Here is a 19227-nt window from a genome sequence, read left to right as displayed (position 1 = left end):
TACTAAGGGGTCTGTAGACTGTACTGGGAGGGGCTTACTAAGGCTTCTGTAGTGGGAGGGGCTTACTAAGGGGTCTGTAGTGGGAGGGGGGCTTACTGGGGGGGTCTCTACTGGGAGGGGGGCTTACTGAAGGGTCTGTCTGTACTGGGAGGGGGGCTTACTAAGGGGGTCTGTAGACTGTACTGGGAAAGGCTTACTAAGGGGTCTGTACTGGGAGGGGCTTATTAAGGGGTCTGTAGTGGGAGGGGGGCTTACTGGGGGGTCTGTACTGGGAGGGGGGCTTACTGGGGGGTCTGTACTGGGAGGGGGGCTTACTGAGGGGTCTGTCTGTACTGGGAGGGGGGCTTACTAAGGGGTCTGTACTGGGAGGGGGCTTGCTGAGGGGTCTGTACTGGGAGGGGGGCTTGCTGAGGGGTCTGTACTGGGAGGGGGTCTGTACTGGGCGGGGGGCTTGCTTGGGGGTCTGTACTGGGAGGGGGGCTTACTGAGGGGTCTGTACTGGGAGGGGGGCTTACTGAGGGGTCTGTACTGGGAGGGGGGCTTACTGAGGGGTCTGTATTGGGAGGGGGGCTTACTGGGGGTCTATACTGGGAGGGGGGCTTACTGAGGGGTATGTACTGGTAGGGGGGCTTACTAAGGGGTCTGTACTGGGAGGGGGGCTTACTGAGGGGTCTGTACTGGGAGGGGGGCTTACTGAGGGGTCTGTACTGGGAGGGGGGCTTACTGAGGGGTCTGTACTGGGAGGGGGGCTTACTGAGGGGTCTGTACTGGGAGGGGGGCTTACTGGGGGTCTATACTGGGAGGGGGGCTTACTGAGGGGTATGTACTGGTAGGGGGGCTTACTAAGGGGTCTGTACTGGGAGGGGGGCTGACTGAGGGGTCTGTACTGGGAGGGGGTCTGTACTGGGAGGGGGGCTTACTGGGGGTCTGTACTGAGAGGGGGGCTTGCTGAGGGGTCTGCACTGGGAGGGGGGCTTGCTGAGGGGTCTGTACTGGGAGGGGGGCTTACTGGGGGTCTATACTGGGAGGGGAGCTTACTGAGGGGGTCTGTACTGGTAGGGGGGCTTACTAAGGGGTCTGTACTGGTAGGGGGGCTTACTAAGGGGTCTGTACTGGGAGGGGGCTTACTGAGGGGTCTGTACTGGGAGGGGGCTTACTGGGGGGTCTATACTGGTAGGGGGGCTTACTGGGGGTCTATACTGGGAGGGGGTCTTACTGAGGGGTCTGTACTGGGAGGGGGGCTTACTGAGGGGTCTGTACTGGGAGGGGGCTGACTGAGGGGTCTGTACTGGGAGGGGGGCTGACTGAGGGGTCTGTACTGGGAGGGGGGCTGACTGAGGGGTCTGTACTGGGAGGGGGGCTGACTGAGGGGTCTGTACTGAGAGGGGGGGCTTACTGAGGGGTCTGTACTGAGAGGGGGGCTTGCTGAGGGGTCTGTACTGAGAGGGGGGCTTGCTGAGGGGTCTGTACTGGGAGGGGGGCTTGCTGGGGGGGTCTATACTGGGAGGGGGCTTACTGGGGGGTCTATACTGGTAGGGGGGCTTACTGGGGGTCTATACTGGGAGGGGGGCTTACTGAGGGGTCTGTACTGGGAGGGGGGCTGCCGGAGGGCCTGTCCTGGGAGGGGGGCTTACTGAGGGGTCTGTACTGGGAGGGGGGCTTGCTGAGGGGTCTGTACTGGGAGGGGGGCTTGCTGGGGGGGTCTATACTGGGAGGGGGCTTACTGGGGGGGGTCTGTACTGGGAGGGGGGCTTACTGGGGGTCTATACTGGGAGGGGGGCTTACTGAGGGGTATGTACTGGTAGGGGGGGCTTACTAAGGGGTCTGTACTGGGAGGGGGGCTGACTGAGGGGTCTGTACTGGGAGGGGGTCTGTACTAGGAGGGGGGCTTATTGGGGGTCTGTACTGAGAGGGGGGCTTGCTGAGGGGTCTGTACTGGGAGGGGGGCTTACTGAGGGGTCTGTACTGGGAGGGGGGCTTACTGGGGGTCTATACTGGGAGGGGAGCTTACTGAGGGGGTCTGTACTGGTAGGGGGGCTTACTGGGGGTCTATACTGGGAGGGGGTCTTACTGAGGGGTCTGTACTGGGAGGGGGGCTTACTGAGGGGTCTGTACTGGGAGGGGGCTGACTGAGGGGTCTGTACTGGGAGGGGGGCTGACTGAGGGAGTCTGTACTGGGAGGGGGGCTGACTGAGGGGTCTGTACTGGGAGGGGGGCTTACTGAGGGGTCTGTACTGAGAGGGGGGCTTACTGAGGGGTCTGTACTGAGAGGGGGGCTTACTGAGGGGTCTGTACTGAGAGGGGGGCTTGCTGAGGGGTCTGTACTGGGAGGGGGGCTTGCTGAGGGGTCTGTACTGGGAGGGGGGCCTGTACTGGGTTGGGGGCTTGCTGGGGGGTCTGTACTGGGAGGGGGGCTTACTGAGGGGTCTGTACTGGGAGGGGGGCTTACTGGGGGTCTATACTGGGAGGGGGGCTTACTAAGGGGTCTGTACTGGGAGGGGGGCTTACTGAGGGGTCTGTACTGGGAGGGGGACTTACTGAGGGGTCTGTACTGGGAGGGGGTCTATACTGGGAGGGGGGCTGACTGAGGGGTCTGTACTGGGAGAGGGGCTTGCTGAGGGGTCTGTACTGGGAGGGGGGCTTACTGAGGGGTCTGTACTGGGAGGGGGGCTTGCTGAGGGGTCTGTACTGGGAGGGGGGCTTGCTGGGGGGGTCTATACTGGGGGGGGTCTATACTGGTAGGGGGGCTTACTGGGGGTCTATACTGGGAGGGGGGCTTACTGAGGGGTCTGTACTGGGAGGGGGGCTGCCGGAGGGCCTGTCCTGGGAGGGAGGCTTACTAAGGGGTCTGTACTGGGAGGGGGGCTGACTGAGTGGTCTGTACTGGGAGGGGGGCTGACTGAGGGGTCTGTACTGGGAGGGGGGCTGACTGAGGGGTCTGTACTGGGAGGGGGGCTTACTAAGGGGTCTGTACTGGGAGGGGGGCTTACTGAGGAGTCTGTACTGAGAGGGGGGCTTACTGAGGGGTCTGTACTGGGAGGGGGGCTTGCTGAGGGGTCTGTACTGGGAGGGGGGCTTGCTGGGGGGGTCTATACTGGGAGGGGGCTTACTGGGGGGGTCTATACTGGTAGGGGGGCTTACTGGGGGTCTATACTGGGAGGGGGGCTTACTGAGGGGTCTGTACTGGGAGGGGGGCTGCCGGAGGGCCTGTCCTGGGAGGGGGGCTTACTAAGGGGTCTGTACTGGGAGGGGGGCTGACTGAGGGGTCTGTACTGGGAGGGGGCTGACTGAGGGGTCTGTACTGGGAGAGGGGCTTGCTGAGGGGTCTGTACTGGGAGGGGGGCTGACTGAGGGGTCTGTACTGGGAGGGGGGCTGACTGAGGGGTCTGTACTGGGAGGGGGGCTGCCAGAGGGCCTGTCCTGGGAGGGGGGCTTACTAAGGGGTCTGTACTGGGAGGGGGGCTTACTGGGGGGTCTGTACTGGGAGGGGGGCTTACTGAGGGGTCTGTCTGTACTGGGAGGGGGGCTTACTAAGGGGTCTGTACTGGGAGGGGGGCTTGCTGAGGGGTCTGTACTGGGAGGGGGGCTTGCTGAGGGGTCTGTACTGGGAGGGGGGCTTGCTGAGGGGTCTGTACTGGGAGGGGGTCTGTACTGGGCGGGGGGCTTGCTTGGGGGTCTGTACTGGGAGGGGGGCTTACTGAGGGGTCTGTACTGGGAGGGGGGCTTACTGGGGGTCTATACTGGGAGGGGGGCTTACTGAGGGGTATGTACTGGTAGGGGGGCTTACTAAGGGGTCTGTACTGGGAGGGGGGCTGACTGAGGGGTCTGTACTGGGAGGGGGGCTGACTGAGGGGTCTGTACTGGGAGGGGGGCTGACTGAGGGGTCTGTACTGGGAGGGGGGCTTGCTGAGGGGTCTGTACTGGGAGGGGGTCTGTACTGGGCGGGGGGCTTGCTTGGGGGTCTGTACTGGGAGGGGGGCTTACTGAGGGGTCTGTACTGGGAGGGGGGCTTACTGGGGGTCTATACTGGGAGGGGGGCTTACTGAGGGGTATGTACTGGTAGGGGGGCTTACTAAGGGGTCTGTACTGGGAGGGGGGCTGACTGAGGGGTCTGTACTGGGAGGGGGTCTGTACTGGGAGGGGGGCTTACTGGGGGTCTGTACTGAGAGTGGGGCTTGCTGAGGGGTCTGTACTGGGAGGGGGGCTTACTGAGGGGTCTGTACTGGGAGGGGGGCTTACTGGGGGTCTATACTGGGAGGGGAGCTTACTGAGGGGGTCTGTACTGGTAGGGGGGCTTACTAAGGGGTCTGTACTGGTAGGGGGGCTTACTAAGGGGTCTGTACTGGGAGGGGGCTTACTGAGGGGTCTGTACTGGGAGGGGGCTTACTGGGGGGTCTATACTGGTAGGGGGGCTTACTGGGGGTCTATACTGGGAGGGGGTCTTACTGAGGGGTCTGTACTGGGAGGGGGGCTTACTGAGGGGTCTGTACTGGGAGGGGGCTGACTGAGGGGTCTGTACTGGGAGGGGGGCTGACTGAGGGGTCTGTACTGGGAGGGGGGCTGCCGGAGGGCCTGTCCTGGGAGGGGGGCTTACTGAGGGGTCTGTACTGAGAGGGGGGCTTACTGAGGGGTCTGTACTGAGAGGGGGGCTTACTGAGGAGTCTGTACTGGGAGGGGGTCTTACTGGGGGTCTATACTGGGAGGGGGGCTGACTGAGTGGTCTGTACTGGGAGGGGGCTTGACTGAGGGGTCTGTACTGGGAGGGGGCTGACTGAGGGGTCTGTACTGGGAGGGGGCTTACTGAGGGGTCTGTACTGGGAGGGGGGCTTACTGAGGGGTCTTTACTGGGAGGGGGGCTTGCTGAGGGGTCTGTACTGGGAGAGGGGCTTGCTGAGGGGTCTGTACTGGGAGGGGGGCTTACTGAGGGGTCTGTACTGGGAGGGGGGCTTGCTGAGGGGTCTGTACTGGGAGGGGGGCTTGCTGGGGGGGTCTATACTGGGAGGGGGCTTACTGGGGGTCTATACTGGGAGGGGGGCTTACTGAGGGGTCTGTACTGGGAGGGGGGCTGCCGGAGGGCCTGTCCTGGGAGGGGGGCTTACTAAGGGGTCTGTACTGGGAGGAAGGCTGACTGAGGGGTCTGTACTGGGAGGGGGGCTGACTGAGGGGTCTGTACTGGGAGGGGGGCTGCCGGAGGGCCTGTCCTGGGAGGGGGGCTTACTAAGGGGTCTGTACTGATAGGGGGGCTTACTGAGGGGTCTGTACTGAGAGGGGGGCTTGCTGAGGGGTCTGTGCTGGGAGGGGGGCTTGCTGAGGGGTCTGTACTGGGCGGGGGGCTTACTGAGGGGCCTGTACTGGGAGGGGGGCTTACTGAGGGGTCTGTACTGGGAGGGGGGCTTACTGGGGGTCTATACTGGGAGGGGGGCTTACTGAGGGGTCTGTACGGGTAGGGGGGCTTACTGAGGGGTCTGTACTGGTAGGGGGTCTGTACTGGTAGGGGGTCTGTACTGGGAGGGGGTCTGTACTGGGAGGGGGTCTGTACTGGGAGGGGGTCTGTACTGGGAGGGGGTCTGTACTGGGAGGGGGTCTGTACTGGGAGGGGGGCTTACTGGGGGGTCTGTACTGGGAGGGGGGCTTGCTGAGGGGTCTGTACTGGGAGGGGGGCTTGCTGAGGGGTCTGTACTGGGAGGGGGGCTTGCTGAGGGGTCTGTACTGGGAGGGGGGCTTGCTGGGGGGTCTGTACTGGGAGGGGGGCTTACTAAGGGGTCTGTATTGTATTAGGGATAGGGGGGAAACAGCATTGTATTAGGGGGAGGGGGGGTCAGCATTGTATTAGGGGGAGGGGGATCAGCATTGAATTAGGGGGAGGGGGATCAGCATTGTATTAGGGGGAGGGACGTTGCGCTGAAAATGACGTTGCGCTGGTATAATGACGCAATGCTATGGGGCTGGTATGTCATATTTTTTCCAGGGCTGGTTTTCATACCCAGTCCGGCCCTGGGGCCCCACTTTTAGGTTTGCCCAGGGCCACACTTTGTCTAAAACCGGCCCTGACTAACAGCATTCCATAAGGGTTTCTAATATCAGCCTTGAACATGGTACAAAAGAAAAAAAATAAAGCGGACAAACTGAACTTAAAGTGTTACTACAGTAAACACACAGCAGTAAAATCTGTCTTTAGATGCAGAATAGCATGCTTGTTACACATGCACTGCATTGTGTAAAAAAGGCTGTGATCCTGTATGCACAGATCCTCCGCCTTCTGCATGTTCACTCTGGATAAGTCCAGATAAGCACAGTAAGTGTAGTTCAACTGGACATGCTCAGTTTGGTCTCTATTGCTCAGAGAGCACTTCCTGGTTTTAGCTGAGCTATTCAGGTCACATGGTATTAACATCACACATGTGGCTGTATATACAGATCCTAAATGAGAGCTCAGTCCCCCCCCTCCTCCTCCATGCCCAGTAACTAAAAAAAGAACAGTGGGCAGGATGTCAAATCTTGATTGATGGATGATTTTTTTTTCTTGGGAGAGTACAAGTGATCAGCACAGGGCCAATCAGCACTGTCCAGACATGTTCAGACAGAGAATTAAGGGTCTTGAAGCCTGATAAGACAATTGTGGGAGGAGATGAAAACTCCTCCTACAAAGTATCAGCACTCACTGATACAAGTCACAAGATTGCTCTAATTGTTATATACAGCTGATGAGAAAAGGTATTTATCAGTTTATATTTACTAAAATATGTGCATTTCCATGTTCTGTGTACTGTAGGAGACCAGATACAGTATATTCAGGACTTGGGTTTAGTAAACTTTAAAGCAGAGTTCCAGACTGTAAAAAAGGATAAAAAAAAAAAAGCTGCTAACTTAACTATAAGGGCACTTGCCTGTCCAGGGATCCCACGATATCAGCACCCTAGGCCGATCCGTTCATCGGCTTCGGGTGCAGGCGCTGCCATTGCAAGTATGGTAAACTGGCAGTGAAGCCTACTGCGCATGTACGAGTCGCTTTGTGCTTTCCGAATGGTCCCGTCATCTTCTGGGACACACAAAGGTCCCAGAAGGCAGCCAGGGGAGGGGGGGGGTTTCAGTAAGAATAGACTGAAGGAGGAGGGGCTGGACATGACACACATCACCATGATATATTCATATTCCTATTGCACACCTTCCTGGTTTGTAGGCACTTGTGTACTGGAGCGATCCCTAGCTGGCCACTGGATCAGTTACAAGTAGATACATATTCGCCAGCACACCAAGGATCTTGCAAAAGCAGTCCAAAAACTTTATTGGAGAAGATCACATCAAAAAAATCAATGCAACGTTTCGGAGCCGCGCAGGTCCCCCTTTGTCAGGCATGTGATACAGTGCAAATTGTGAGCAAAGAATATATAGGAACATACCACCTATCAAGAACAGTGCAATTAGGTGGGTGTCCCCTAATTGCACTGTTCTTAATTGGTGGTATATTCCTATATATTCTTTGCTCACAACTTGCACTGTATCACATGCCTGACGAAGGGGTCCTGCGCGGCTTCAAAACGTTGCATTAATTTTTTTGATGTGATCTTCTCTGGAATAACGTTTTTGGATTGCTTTTGCAAGATCCTTGGTGTGCTGGCGAATATGTATCTACACATCACCATGAGGCGATCTTAAGAAAAAGTGGGGGCGGGTACCTGTCAAAAGGCACACATTTAAAGAGGTAAAGTCTGCTTTCTTTTGCTCCATTTTTGAATATTCTCATACAACAAAGTACTTTCATTCATTGCACATTAGGACGTTAGTAAAAAAAATACGATTCGCATTAACCTTTTTTCAGTTATTATAAATTATATCTTCTTCCGGGATTCAGCTGCGCCATATTTGGTATTGGTTTCTGTCTCCCCTGTGGGCGTCCTTTCCCCCCCTACTTCGTTTTCCCTGCCGAAATCTCAGGCATGTCAGATCGCATGCTTTCCAAGCCTCTTTCTGGATCGTCGTTACTGCCATGAATAGTCACAAGGGTAGAACCAGGAAGCTGAAGAGGAAGGCACAGTATCTCAAAACTTCCTAGCTGTGACATTTTCAGAGGAACTGACGGACCCGGCATGCTGTGGTTACGGAAATGGCACACATAGCGTGCCGTGAATCTAATGACGAACTAAACATACACCGGTGATGTAATAAAAGATTGCTGGCCGGATTGTAAGACGATTATACAAGTAAGGTTTAACAGGCAGCGATCAATAGCATTAGTAATGTAGATTACAAAGAGCTAAAGTTGAAGTGGAGAGTTTACATCCACTTTAACCTGTTGATTACTCTAGATGTTAATCCCTTCCCAGTCAGTGTCATAAGCACAGTGACAACGTATAGTATTAGCACTGATCACTTTATTACTGTCACTGGTGATGTCAGTGGCAGTTAATATCCAACTCCGTGTCTGTTAATATCAGATTGCCTGCCTGCAGCACTATCAAAATGCCATTATAAGTCGCTGATTACCACCATTAGTAGATTAAAAAATAAAAAAATAAATATTAAAAATGTCATTATATATATATATATATTTATATTACAGTTTGTAGAAGCTATAACTTTCATGCAAACCAATCAATATACACTTATTGGGAATTTTTTATTTTTTTTTTTAAGTCATGTAGCAGAATATATTTTGGCCTTAACTCATGAAGAAATGTGATTTTTTTTTTTTATTGAATGTTTTATAGAAAAATATATATTTTTTTTATTCTCTCTTTCATTCGCTTCTTTACTTCCGGTTATTCCAGAAATCCATCACAGACTATCCAATAAAAGAAAAAAAGGGGTTCCCTAAGGTTCCATTCACATGTTGGCTTTCTATATAACGTTCTCATAAACGGTCATAAACGTTGAGATTATTGTACAGGAGTGAAAGGGTTAAACCTATCCACAACCTTGAATATCTGCTGCCACTGCGATTGGCCGCAAAGCATTAAAATACATCACCACAAATACTTAAAGCTGTAGTATCCCGCTTTTTGACACTTTTACCTACAGGTAAGCCTATAATAAGGCTTACCTGTAGGTACAAATAATATCTCCTAAACCGGCATGGTTTAGGAGATATTTACAGTGCATGCAGCCGCTCTCGCGAGCGGCGCATGCGCTCTGAAGGTCCGGGGGGACCTTCAATTAATTTGCCGGGAGCTTGCCGGAAAATCACTCCCGCGCGCATGCACGGGAGTGACGTCATCGCGGCTCTGGCCAATCATCGTGCCGGAGCCGTCTCTTCCAGCCAATCACCGCGCCGGAGCCGCCGAACCCGGAAGAGACGGCGAGGGATCATGGCAGCGCCCGCAGCGATGTCCGGGGGTCCATGTGGGGGTTTCGTTCTAAGGTAAGTTACACATAATGGGCTAGTATGCGATGCATACTAGCCCATTATGCCTTTGTCTTGCAGGTTTTTTTTTTTTTTTTTTTTCCTAGGGTTTACAACCGCTTTAATAATGGCCTTTGAGAAAAGCATGCATTGTTAAACACCTGAGTTGGAGAGGGGTCTTAAGGCGTTAATGCTGTATTACATGCTGTTCATACTTACTAAGTCACTAGGAGATTGATTTTCTGCATTTTGCAAAAAACTGGTTGATCCTGCTGTTCTCTATTCCACCTTCTGTTCATGTCAGCAATTCAGCTAGGGATTTTGCAGCTGTGGTGGCATCTCAACACATGCTCAGTTTTCAGGGAGTTTCTATGCTGAGCATTTCCTCCCCATCACAACTGAGCAGCCCATGTGACTATAGTCACACATGTGGACGTGCGCATACACAATGGTAAATGACAGCCCACTTCCTCCCTCCTCCATGCCCACTAACCAGCTAAACACAATGGGGGTGGGATATCACATGTAATGTAGATTAATAGAGGCTTCACCTCCCTCTTATTTTAAGACACAGCATGGAATTGGCAGAAATCTGTCCATACCATGTTATTTCTACAAAATAATAAAGCTTTAACTTCAAATATATATTTGTATGCCAATTTTAAATCATTTATTGATATTTATTTTTACTCTGTATTGCAAGGGTTTTTTTTTTTTGAACATGTGACCAGCAGAAGAGGACTAAAAGCTCCTTCTGGTTAGGTTTCCCTGCAAACAAGCTGGAAAAGAGCTGGGTCATAGGACAGCTGTATATTGATTACAAAAAGGTACTTTAAACCACTTTGAGACTGGAAGGATTTGCCCCCTCAATGACCAGGCCCCATTTTGCGATTCGGCACTGCGTTATTTTAACGGACAATTGCACGGTCGTGCGAGGATGTACCCAAACAAAATTTACGTCCTTTTTTCCCATACATTAAGCTTCCTTTTGGTGGTATTTGATCACCTGTGCGATTTTTATTTTTTGCGCTATAACCCAAAAAATCGCGCCAATTTTGAAAAAAAAAAAAAAAGAAAAAAAATAATATTTTTCACATTCTGCTATACGACATTCTCCAAAAAAAATGTAAAAATCAAAATGTAACATTTTAGGCCAATTTGTTTTCTGCTACATATTTTTGGTAAAAAAAAAATCGTATTAAGCGTATCTTGATTGGTTTGCGCAAAAGTTATCGCGTCTACTAAACTACGGGAAAGATTTATGTCATTTTTATTGTTTATTTTTTTTTTAACTAGTAATGGCGGCAATCTGCGATTTTTTGCGGGACTGCGACCTTACGGCGGACAGATCAGACCCCTGACTGACATTTTTGACACTTTTGGGGGGACCAGTGACATTACTACTGTAATAATGACACTGGCAGGGAAGGGGTTAACATTAAGGGTGATCAAGGGGTTAAATGTGAGCCTAGGGGAGTGATTCTAACTGTGGGGGGGTGTGTGGCTTCTGAAATGACCATAGGAGACATGTGATCCTATATAGAAGGATCACATGATCTCTATGATCATTTCAGGGAGAAGGACGGTCAGCTGTGTTTACAACAGCCGACCATCCTCCTCAGCGGGGAACGATCGCGGGTGTCAGGTGGCAATGGGAGCCGCGTGACACGCGCATCGGCCTCCTCGCCGATGAGCAGGGGGGAGCACCGGCGGTGGCGTGCACTCACCCCTAGCCTCCTGAGAGCGAGCGACCTAGACCTACGCCGCTTAGCCCAGGAGTTGCTGCCTGCCGCATGAAGTTAGGTGGTTAATAAAATAAATTACAGTGCCATCATCCACATACAGAAATAGATGGGACAATGTAAATGTAGCAGTATGGGTTTAGTATCACTTCAAGAAAATTTTAAAAAGTATAGCAAGAGAATGGAAAATGTAGGTCTTAAAACAGTTGACCTAAAAAACTTATTTTTCAGTTATAGAAAATTAGATTTTTTTTGTACCAGGCGACTACCTCATTACCCTGTGAAAGTCGAATGCTTAACAAGTCAAACTGAAAAATGTAGAAACCAAGAGCAACCTTTAAGAAACCATCCTTCAGTCGTCTGTCTTTAGCATTTGACTTCTTCATTGGTATGGCTTAGTGTACGCTACGATTCAGACTCTCCTCTTATATTACCTTTCAAATAAGCTTCACAATCTCAAAAGCTGACTCTGCTATACTGTAAAAAAAACATTGGTTTAATTTACTAAAGGCAAATAGACTGTGCACTTTGCAAGTGCACTCATTTTCCCCATGCTGTGGCCAAAATACAGCACAATAGTGTGAACCTGACCAGTGTATGACCTGCTGGCTGCAAGCAGTAAATAAAAAAATGCATACGCAATATTACATATTTTCTGGCTAAAAAGAAATATATACATTATAATTTTTAGCCCTAAGAAAAGTAAAATATATAAAAATTATCTTCTATATAAATCAGGACACATTTCAGAGAGAGCTATACCCATTTTTATCAGTATCTGGTCTTGGAAGAAAAAAAAAAAAAAAAAAAAAAACTACAATCCATCTCCTGGAAAGCATGCAAGTCAGAAGCAGCAAATCATTTATTTTAGAAAACCCCTTTAAAAACAGCTGAAATTCCTTTGAAGGGATTGACAGTTTTTTTTTTTTTTTTAGAATAGAGCTATAAGTTTTTATGAAAACACAACAATGTGGGCGACAGGAATGACTAGTGAACAAGAACATAGTTCTTTCTGTGCTATTATTTCTATAAATAGTGTAAACAAATGAGTGGCTAACATACTGAGAATCTTCAGAGCCTGAGCATTTAATCTTTCCTTTTTTCTGTAGCTGAGAATTCAGCACAGCATGGACCCAACAGCCTTCTGTACAGAGAACAAGAATGCCACCAGGCTGCAGAAACTAGGACTCCTCCAATAAAAATGTTCATTCTTACCTTCTCTACGCCTGCCGATTTCACTGGTTTTTCAGGCTCTCTCTCCTTTTTCTTTTCTTCCCTTTTCTTCTCCTTTTCTTTCTAATAACCAATTAAAGACGATAAAGTCATTTAAAATAATAATTAAAAAAAAAACTAAGTAAACTAGTACCTAAGACTTGAACAAGAAGGTTCTACTTTTAAAAACAGAGTAAAACACAAATGTAATATTTTTTTAGCCAAGTTCAATGCATTAAAAAAAAAAAAAGTTCAGTTAAGGTGGTTGTAAAGGCTATTTTAAATGAAAATAAAACAAACAGTTATACTTACCGGTACCCATTCTGTGCAATGGTTTTCCACAAAGTGGCTCCCCCTTCTCTTCTAGAGTCTCTGCCGACGCTGTCTGCTCCTCCCTCCCTTGGAGTGCTCCATCAGCAACCCATGTGCTGAGGGTGCATCCATGCAGACATGCTACTGTACATCTATAGACACACGCGCACAATGTGACTTGGCCACCCCCCTCTATCTCTCCGATCACGGGATTAGAATGACACCAGTCAATGGCTCCCCTGCTCTCAGAGTCTTCTATGCTTACCTGAAAAAATGTCACTGCATCCCTGCCCCTAAACACCCTAATATCATAGCTAACCAAGGGGAACTTTGTAATATTTCTAACTTTATTTGTGGGAAACAAGCTTTTATTTGTTCAGGAATGGTGCAGTATGCAATGCTGAGGGGGAAGTGGGGTTAGGCTGGCTTCAGTAGACTTAAGCGGAGTTCCAGCCATTCACTCACCTGTCCAACGGTCCAGCGATGCGGCCGCCCGAAGCCTCGATCCTCTCCCTCGGCGCCGGCATCAATGCTGTGGGCACCCGGCTGTGACAGTTTGCGGCTTCACAGCCGGGTACCCACTGCGCATGCGCGAGTCACGCTGCGCATCTTGATTGACCGGCAATCTTCTGGGACCTCTGACGTGTCCCAGAAGATTGCAGGGAGGGAGGGGGAGAGGAGAACTTCCGTTCAGGGCACCGCAGCGCTCCGAGCGGAAGTGGGAGCGGGTACCTGTCAAAACTAGGTACCCGCTCCCCCCAAAAAAAATGACATGCCAAATGTGGCATGTCAGGGGGTCAGGACTCCCTAAAGCGGAAGTTCCACTTTTGGGTGGAACTCCGCTTTATGTTAACATTTTTACATGTATCTAAGATTGATTTAAAAAAAATATATATAATACTGTGCAAATGCCTCAAGCCATTGCCTGGCCATCAGGAATAATCACAGTAGGAGTGTGTAATATGATTATATACAACATTGGGATCTGCTGTGGCCATAATGCAATATTTCTCTGATTGCAGTATTTCACTCAAGCAAAAACAGCCACACATTGATCAAAATTTAGCAGGTCTCTGCTTGAACCAATTAATTGTCGATCCATCTATGGCCAGTTTAACAGTAGTTTCCTTAGAGAACAACTGTTTGCATGACCAAGATTCTTAGAGTAACAATGTAGAATTGTATAAAGCATGTAAAGAAGTATGTATACTTAAAGTGGTTGTAAACCTCAGACATGAAAAGTGAACAAAGCCCTCTATAGGGAGTACTAGCCTGAGATTGATTCTTCTCTGATCTCTCCACTATTTGCAGGAGTCATAGATAGAACAACACTTCAGCCTCCTGGGGAGATGGCCGGCCCCCTCCAGCACACAGCAGGTGGCTCCAACCCAGATCTAAGTTTTTCTCTAGGAGCCTGTAAGAGATGAGTGTGTTCCTTTCCTCCAAGCAGCCATCAGATTTCACAGAGCTCGGTGCTCTGGCTCTGCACTGTGTTGTGTGTGATGTCAGATCCCCACCCCCTGTTTTGTGCTGCTGAGAGATTCTGTGTAAAATGTGCGTTTTGGAATACTGCAGAGGCTAAATGGCTTCAGATAAAGAGGCACCACTTATGTAATAGTATTTGATTCATCTCTGTATCACCCGAGTCTATTCATTTCACTGGGTATCTGTAAGGATTTACAATCTCTTTAAAACCAACATTTTGCAAAGGTAACCAGCAACAGAATTTACAAAAATGGGATTTATCTTTATTAGATCTAAATATATTCTAAACGATGAATGTAGAACAAAGAGGTAAATTATGGATTGTCATTTTAGGCCTTTGTTAAAAAATTATGATTGTCAAAATACATTTCTATACAACACAGGGTCCTCTTAAACAATAAGTCCTATACTTTTCTCAAGGCCCTCAAAAACTACCCAATTAGGGTAAAGTAACAGTGTTTGTGTAAAGCCCCTGTGACCCCTCCATGATTTCACAGTGGTATGGCTTGGATCAGAGCTCTCCTAAAGCCTGTCAGATGCTGTACTGCAAATAGATTAATTCAAACACTGCACACACAAAAGAAAAGTATAGTGTGTGAGCTCTGATAGTTGACAGTCAGCAACTGTCAGACTACATGTGACCTCTGATCCTCTGGTTGTCTCAACAAAGCATTTCCTTTACTTGTATCATGTCCAGTTTTATAAATTACACTCTATACAAAGCATTTTATCAAGACTTTAGCGGAAGATGCATTCATATAGTAAAGTAAAGAAATGTACTACTTCTGTGCAAGTAGAAAGGCTAAATAAAAAAGGTAATGTATCATGAGATAATTGAAATTCCTCTCCAGAACAGAAGGATACGCTCAAACTTAACTCAACTCAATTGCTAATATCGGGCTCATGTTTGAAAGTGTGCCAATAGAAAATGTATTGATGATCATAGCATCCAGAATCTTTGTCTCATTTCACACCTGGACTGCTCAAATGCTAGTTGGAAGCCAATTGGTTTCCATTGCCAAAAAAAATCCCAGCTGGTACCTTTTTTTATTTTGAGGTTTAAGAATTTTGTCAAGTAATGTGATCAAGTTAAAGAGATCCATATACATAATAGGATAGTACAGGCTTTCCAAAAGTAAAGAAAAATTAATCCCCTATTGGTGGGACTTTTAAGGCACTCATGAATACACAAATTTTGAAAAATGTAATATTTTATTAGAAAAAACAATATAACAATGAAATATAAAAGGCAAGTAAAGTAATATACATCACATGTGCAATTTAGAAATAACCACACCAATTCAGGGAGGAGACTCAGATCCCGACTAGTTTCGGAGTTATACAATTACTCCTTCTTCAGGGGGGAGAGTAACCCTGGATGGTGGTCTGTGAATAATTTGATCAGACAAAGATCAGTTACATAGACAAGATGGTACAGTCATATATACATTACATCAATTTATACAAAACATTCAAAAATAGAAAGAAGACAAAACTTACATTCTATGCAGTGATGAATGGCACTGTGTACCTGCCAAGATGTGTTAAAATCAGGTGCTGTATATGCTCCGCCGAACTTATACTTTGGCCGTGTTCAAGGTATGGTTGAGACCCCATACAATTGTATTAAGGAGGGAAGGAGTATGCCATTCCTTGGTGGATGGTATTTGAAGGATACCAAGTCAGATCAACTGGATCCCAAATTAGGGCTGAACAGCTGGAAGGAAAAGATTTAAAGATCATCAGGAATAAGGTAAGTCGCTTATGGTCCGGTGTTTGGGAGTGACCACATAGAGACTATACATATATAGAGACTGACTTGTCTCCACAATATAGAGACAAGAGGGGGAAGGGAAAAAGTTTCTTTGATAATAAGAAAAAATACCAGTCTCTAAGCTTGATTTTATATTAATTGTCCCAATTCAGTAATGGCTATAAATAATAACCTCCACCAAAAAAGAAAGGGGGTAAAGGGTGGATGTAAAGGAGTAAAAAACTATATAATGGGTTACCTTGTTATGATGGTAAAAGGTCTGGGTCATATCAGACACACCGCCCTCGATATTAGCAGCAAGCGAGCATTTAGCTCACTGCTGAAATTCGAGGGTTTAAATGTGAAGTAAGATTGACTCCACAGCTGTGTGTACTTAACTGAATTGGATTTCCTGCCGCTGATAGCCCTGTGGGGTCCCTGGTGTGGAGGGGCCGGACGCTCTCCCTGTCCATTAGCCGGATATCCGGCGTGTCGGAAGTGCGGTCGGCTCCTGCGCACCACCGGCACGTCACATGACCCGTCAGCGTGGAACGCAGGCGGGGCATGATGTGAGTTACTGTCTGCGAGTCTCGTGATGTGCGAGACTAATGCAGAACAGAAAACTCATAATGCGGCTCGCCACTAGGTGGCGGCCGCTTACCGTGCCGGGTTGTCTGCTTGGTAAGAAGAAATTCAAATATCCATTTGAAACACCTTACTCCGTCCTGCAGAGACAAGGATATATCGAGATATCTGTCAAAGGAGGAGAGTGATTCTTTCTCTTTACTGTTGTATAAATTGTGTTGTTTACACACAAAAGAACAACAAAAGAGAGGAGAGGGGAATGGAATTGGAGGAGTTTTATACTTAGGACGGAGTAAGGTGTTTCAAATGGATATTTGAATTTCTTCTTACCAAGCAGACAACCCGGCACGGTAAGCGGCCGCCACCTAGTGGCGAGCCGCATTATGAGTTTTCTGTTCTGCATTAGTCTCGCACATCACGAGACTCGCAGACAGTAACTCACATCATGCCCCGCCTGCGTTCCACGCTGACGGGTCATGTGACGTGCCGGTGGTGCGCAGGAGCCGACCGCACTTCCGACACGCCGGATATCCGGCTAATGGACAGGGAGAGCGTCCGGCCCCTCCACACCAGGGACCCCACAGGGCTATCAGCGGCAGGAAATCCAATTCAGTTAAGTACACACAGCTGTGGAGTCAATCTGACTTCACATTTAAACCCTCGAATTTCAGCAGTGAGCTAAATGCTCGCTTGCTGCTAATATCGAGGGCGGTGTGTCTGATATGACCCAGACCTTTTACCATCATAACAAGGTAACCCATTATATAGTTTTTTACTCCTTTACATCCACCCTTTACCCCCTTTCTTTTTTGGTGGAGGTTATTATTTATAGCCATTACTGAATTGGGACAATTAATATAAAATCAAGCTTAGAGACTGGTATTTTTTCTTATTATCAAAGAAACTTTTTCCCTTCCCCCTCTTGTCTCTATATTGTGGAGACAAGTCAGTCTCTATATATGTATAGTCTCTATGTGGTCACTCCCAAACACCGGACCATAAGCGACTTACCTTATTCCTGATGATCTTTAAATCTTTTCCTTCCAGCTGTTCAGCCCTAATTTGGGATCCAGTTGATCTGACTTGGTATCCTTCAAATACCATCCACCAAGGAATGGCATACTCCTTCCCTCCTTAATACAATTGTATGGGGTCTCAACCATACCTTGAACACGGCCAAAGTATAAGTTCGGCGGAGCATATACAGCACCTGATTTTAACACATCTTGGCAGGTACACAGTGCCATTCATCACTGCATAGAATGTAAGTTTTGTCTTCTTTCTATTTTTGAATGTTTTGTATAAATTGATGTAATGTATATATGACTGTACCATCTTGTCTATGTAACTGATCTTTGTCTGATCAAATTATTCACAGACCACCATCCAGGGTTACTCTCCCCCCTGAAGAAGGAGTAATTGTATAACTCCGAAACTAGTCGGGATCTGAGTCTCCTCCCTGAATTGGTGTGGTTATTTCTAAATTGCACATGTGATGTATATTACTTTACTTGCCTTTTATATTTCATTGTTATATTGTTTTTTCTAATAAAATATTACATTTTTCAAAATTTGTGTATTCATGAGTGCCTTAAAAGTCCCACCAATAGGGGATTTCTTTTTTTTGAGATTACATATTGGGATGTGGCACCACCAATAGTACCCAACACAGGTATCCCTTTTTGTCCAAAAGTAAAGAAAGGCATAAAAAGGCATCATATGAAATAACAGAGGTCCACAGCAGTTGGAACATTGCACAAAGTGGTTTTGTGCTTTCGATATGTAAAGTCCAATATTAGCCCTTTGGATGGCCAGGGTTGACAATATACAGAAAGCTAGTAAAAATACCTACAGAAAAGCAGAGAGGAAAAACCTGAAGAAGGAGATAGAGATGTTTAGGGTACAGGTATAGAGAGGGAAAGAGGGAGAGTGCTATTCAGCACACAGGATTCATGTGGTATGGAGTGAAAAGGTTAGTGCATATTTAGGATTATGCCCCAAATGGAATTACATTTATCCAACATATTCCATTGTCTGGTTGTAAGCTGCTGGCTCATTATGAAGTACAATTTAAATAAACATTTTCAGGAACATACTTGTATTAAAAATGTATAAACAAAAGACTTAAATGTATGAGCCACTATATAATGCAGTTATTTAGCACATCTTAATATCACTGTCAAGTCAAGCCTTTTGACTGGTGGCACGTCGGATTTAACAACTTTTCACCAATGTTTATACTGCAGTTATAAATATTCTAGATTAAGTATGTGAGGCAGAAGTACAACACTTTTGTCATATTCTGCCTACCAACATGGATGACTAGTGACAGAAGCTGCCTTTAAGCATAAACCTACTGAGTATTCTCTGTGGCAATGCTCAGGAGGAAGAAACAATATTTCAGGAACTTCAATGAAATCAAACAGAATGAAGACAGAAACATTACATATCCAGCAGCCCATGTGCCAAAAAGAACGCCTTACTGGGTGATGGATCATCACATTCATAATGTATAGAAGAAACCACTAAAAATATGTTCATGCTTTAAATGAAGTCATCTCGGTTGATAAAGGTTTAAAATGTACCCAACAACGTTGTTGTTGATTTTATTGCCAAAGCAAATTAGTATGTCTGAATATACAGCGATGTCCAATGGTTGTCAATAGGGGATAAACAGATTTTTTTTGCCTTGGTACAGTGTTCATTAATGGCACACAAACCTACTGTTTCTCATACACCAACAGGTCACGTATTTAAAGTCCCTTCATCCTATACAAGTCATTGCAACACCTATTACC

At 47.8% G+C, this 19227-nt stretch overlaps 1 protein-coding gene across 2 annotated transcripts in view; it reads right to left on the bottom strand.

Annotated features, from left to right (window-relative positions):
• SMAP1 (small ArfGAP 1) overlaps nucleotides 1–19227 on the bottom strand; it is a 592387-nt gene that overhangs the window by 305066 nt on the left and 268094 nt on the right. For both annotated transcript variants that reach the window (XM_082249786.1, XM_082249787.1), the window contains one exon: nucleotides 12298–12378. In XM_082249786.1, coding sequence (XP_082105912.1) covers nucleotides 12298–12378 — 81 coding nt within the window. The remainder of the gene's footprint in view (nucleotides 1–12297; nucleotides 12379–19227) is intronic.

The sequence above is a fragment of the Pelophylax lessonae genome, assembly GCF_965119305.1.
Source record: "Pelophylax lessonae genome assembly, chromosome: 3".
In the NCBI taxonomy this organism is placed as follows: domain Eukaryota; kingdom Metazoa; phylum Chordata; class Amphibia; order Anura; family Ranidae; genus Pelophylax; species Pelophylax lessonae.
The sequence above is the reverse complement of the archived record's forward strand: the minus strand, read 5'-3'. Positions and strand labels throughout refer to the sequence as shown.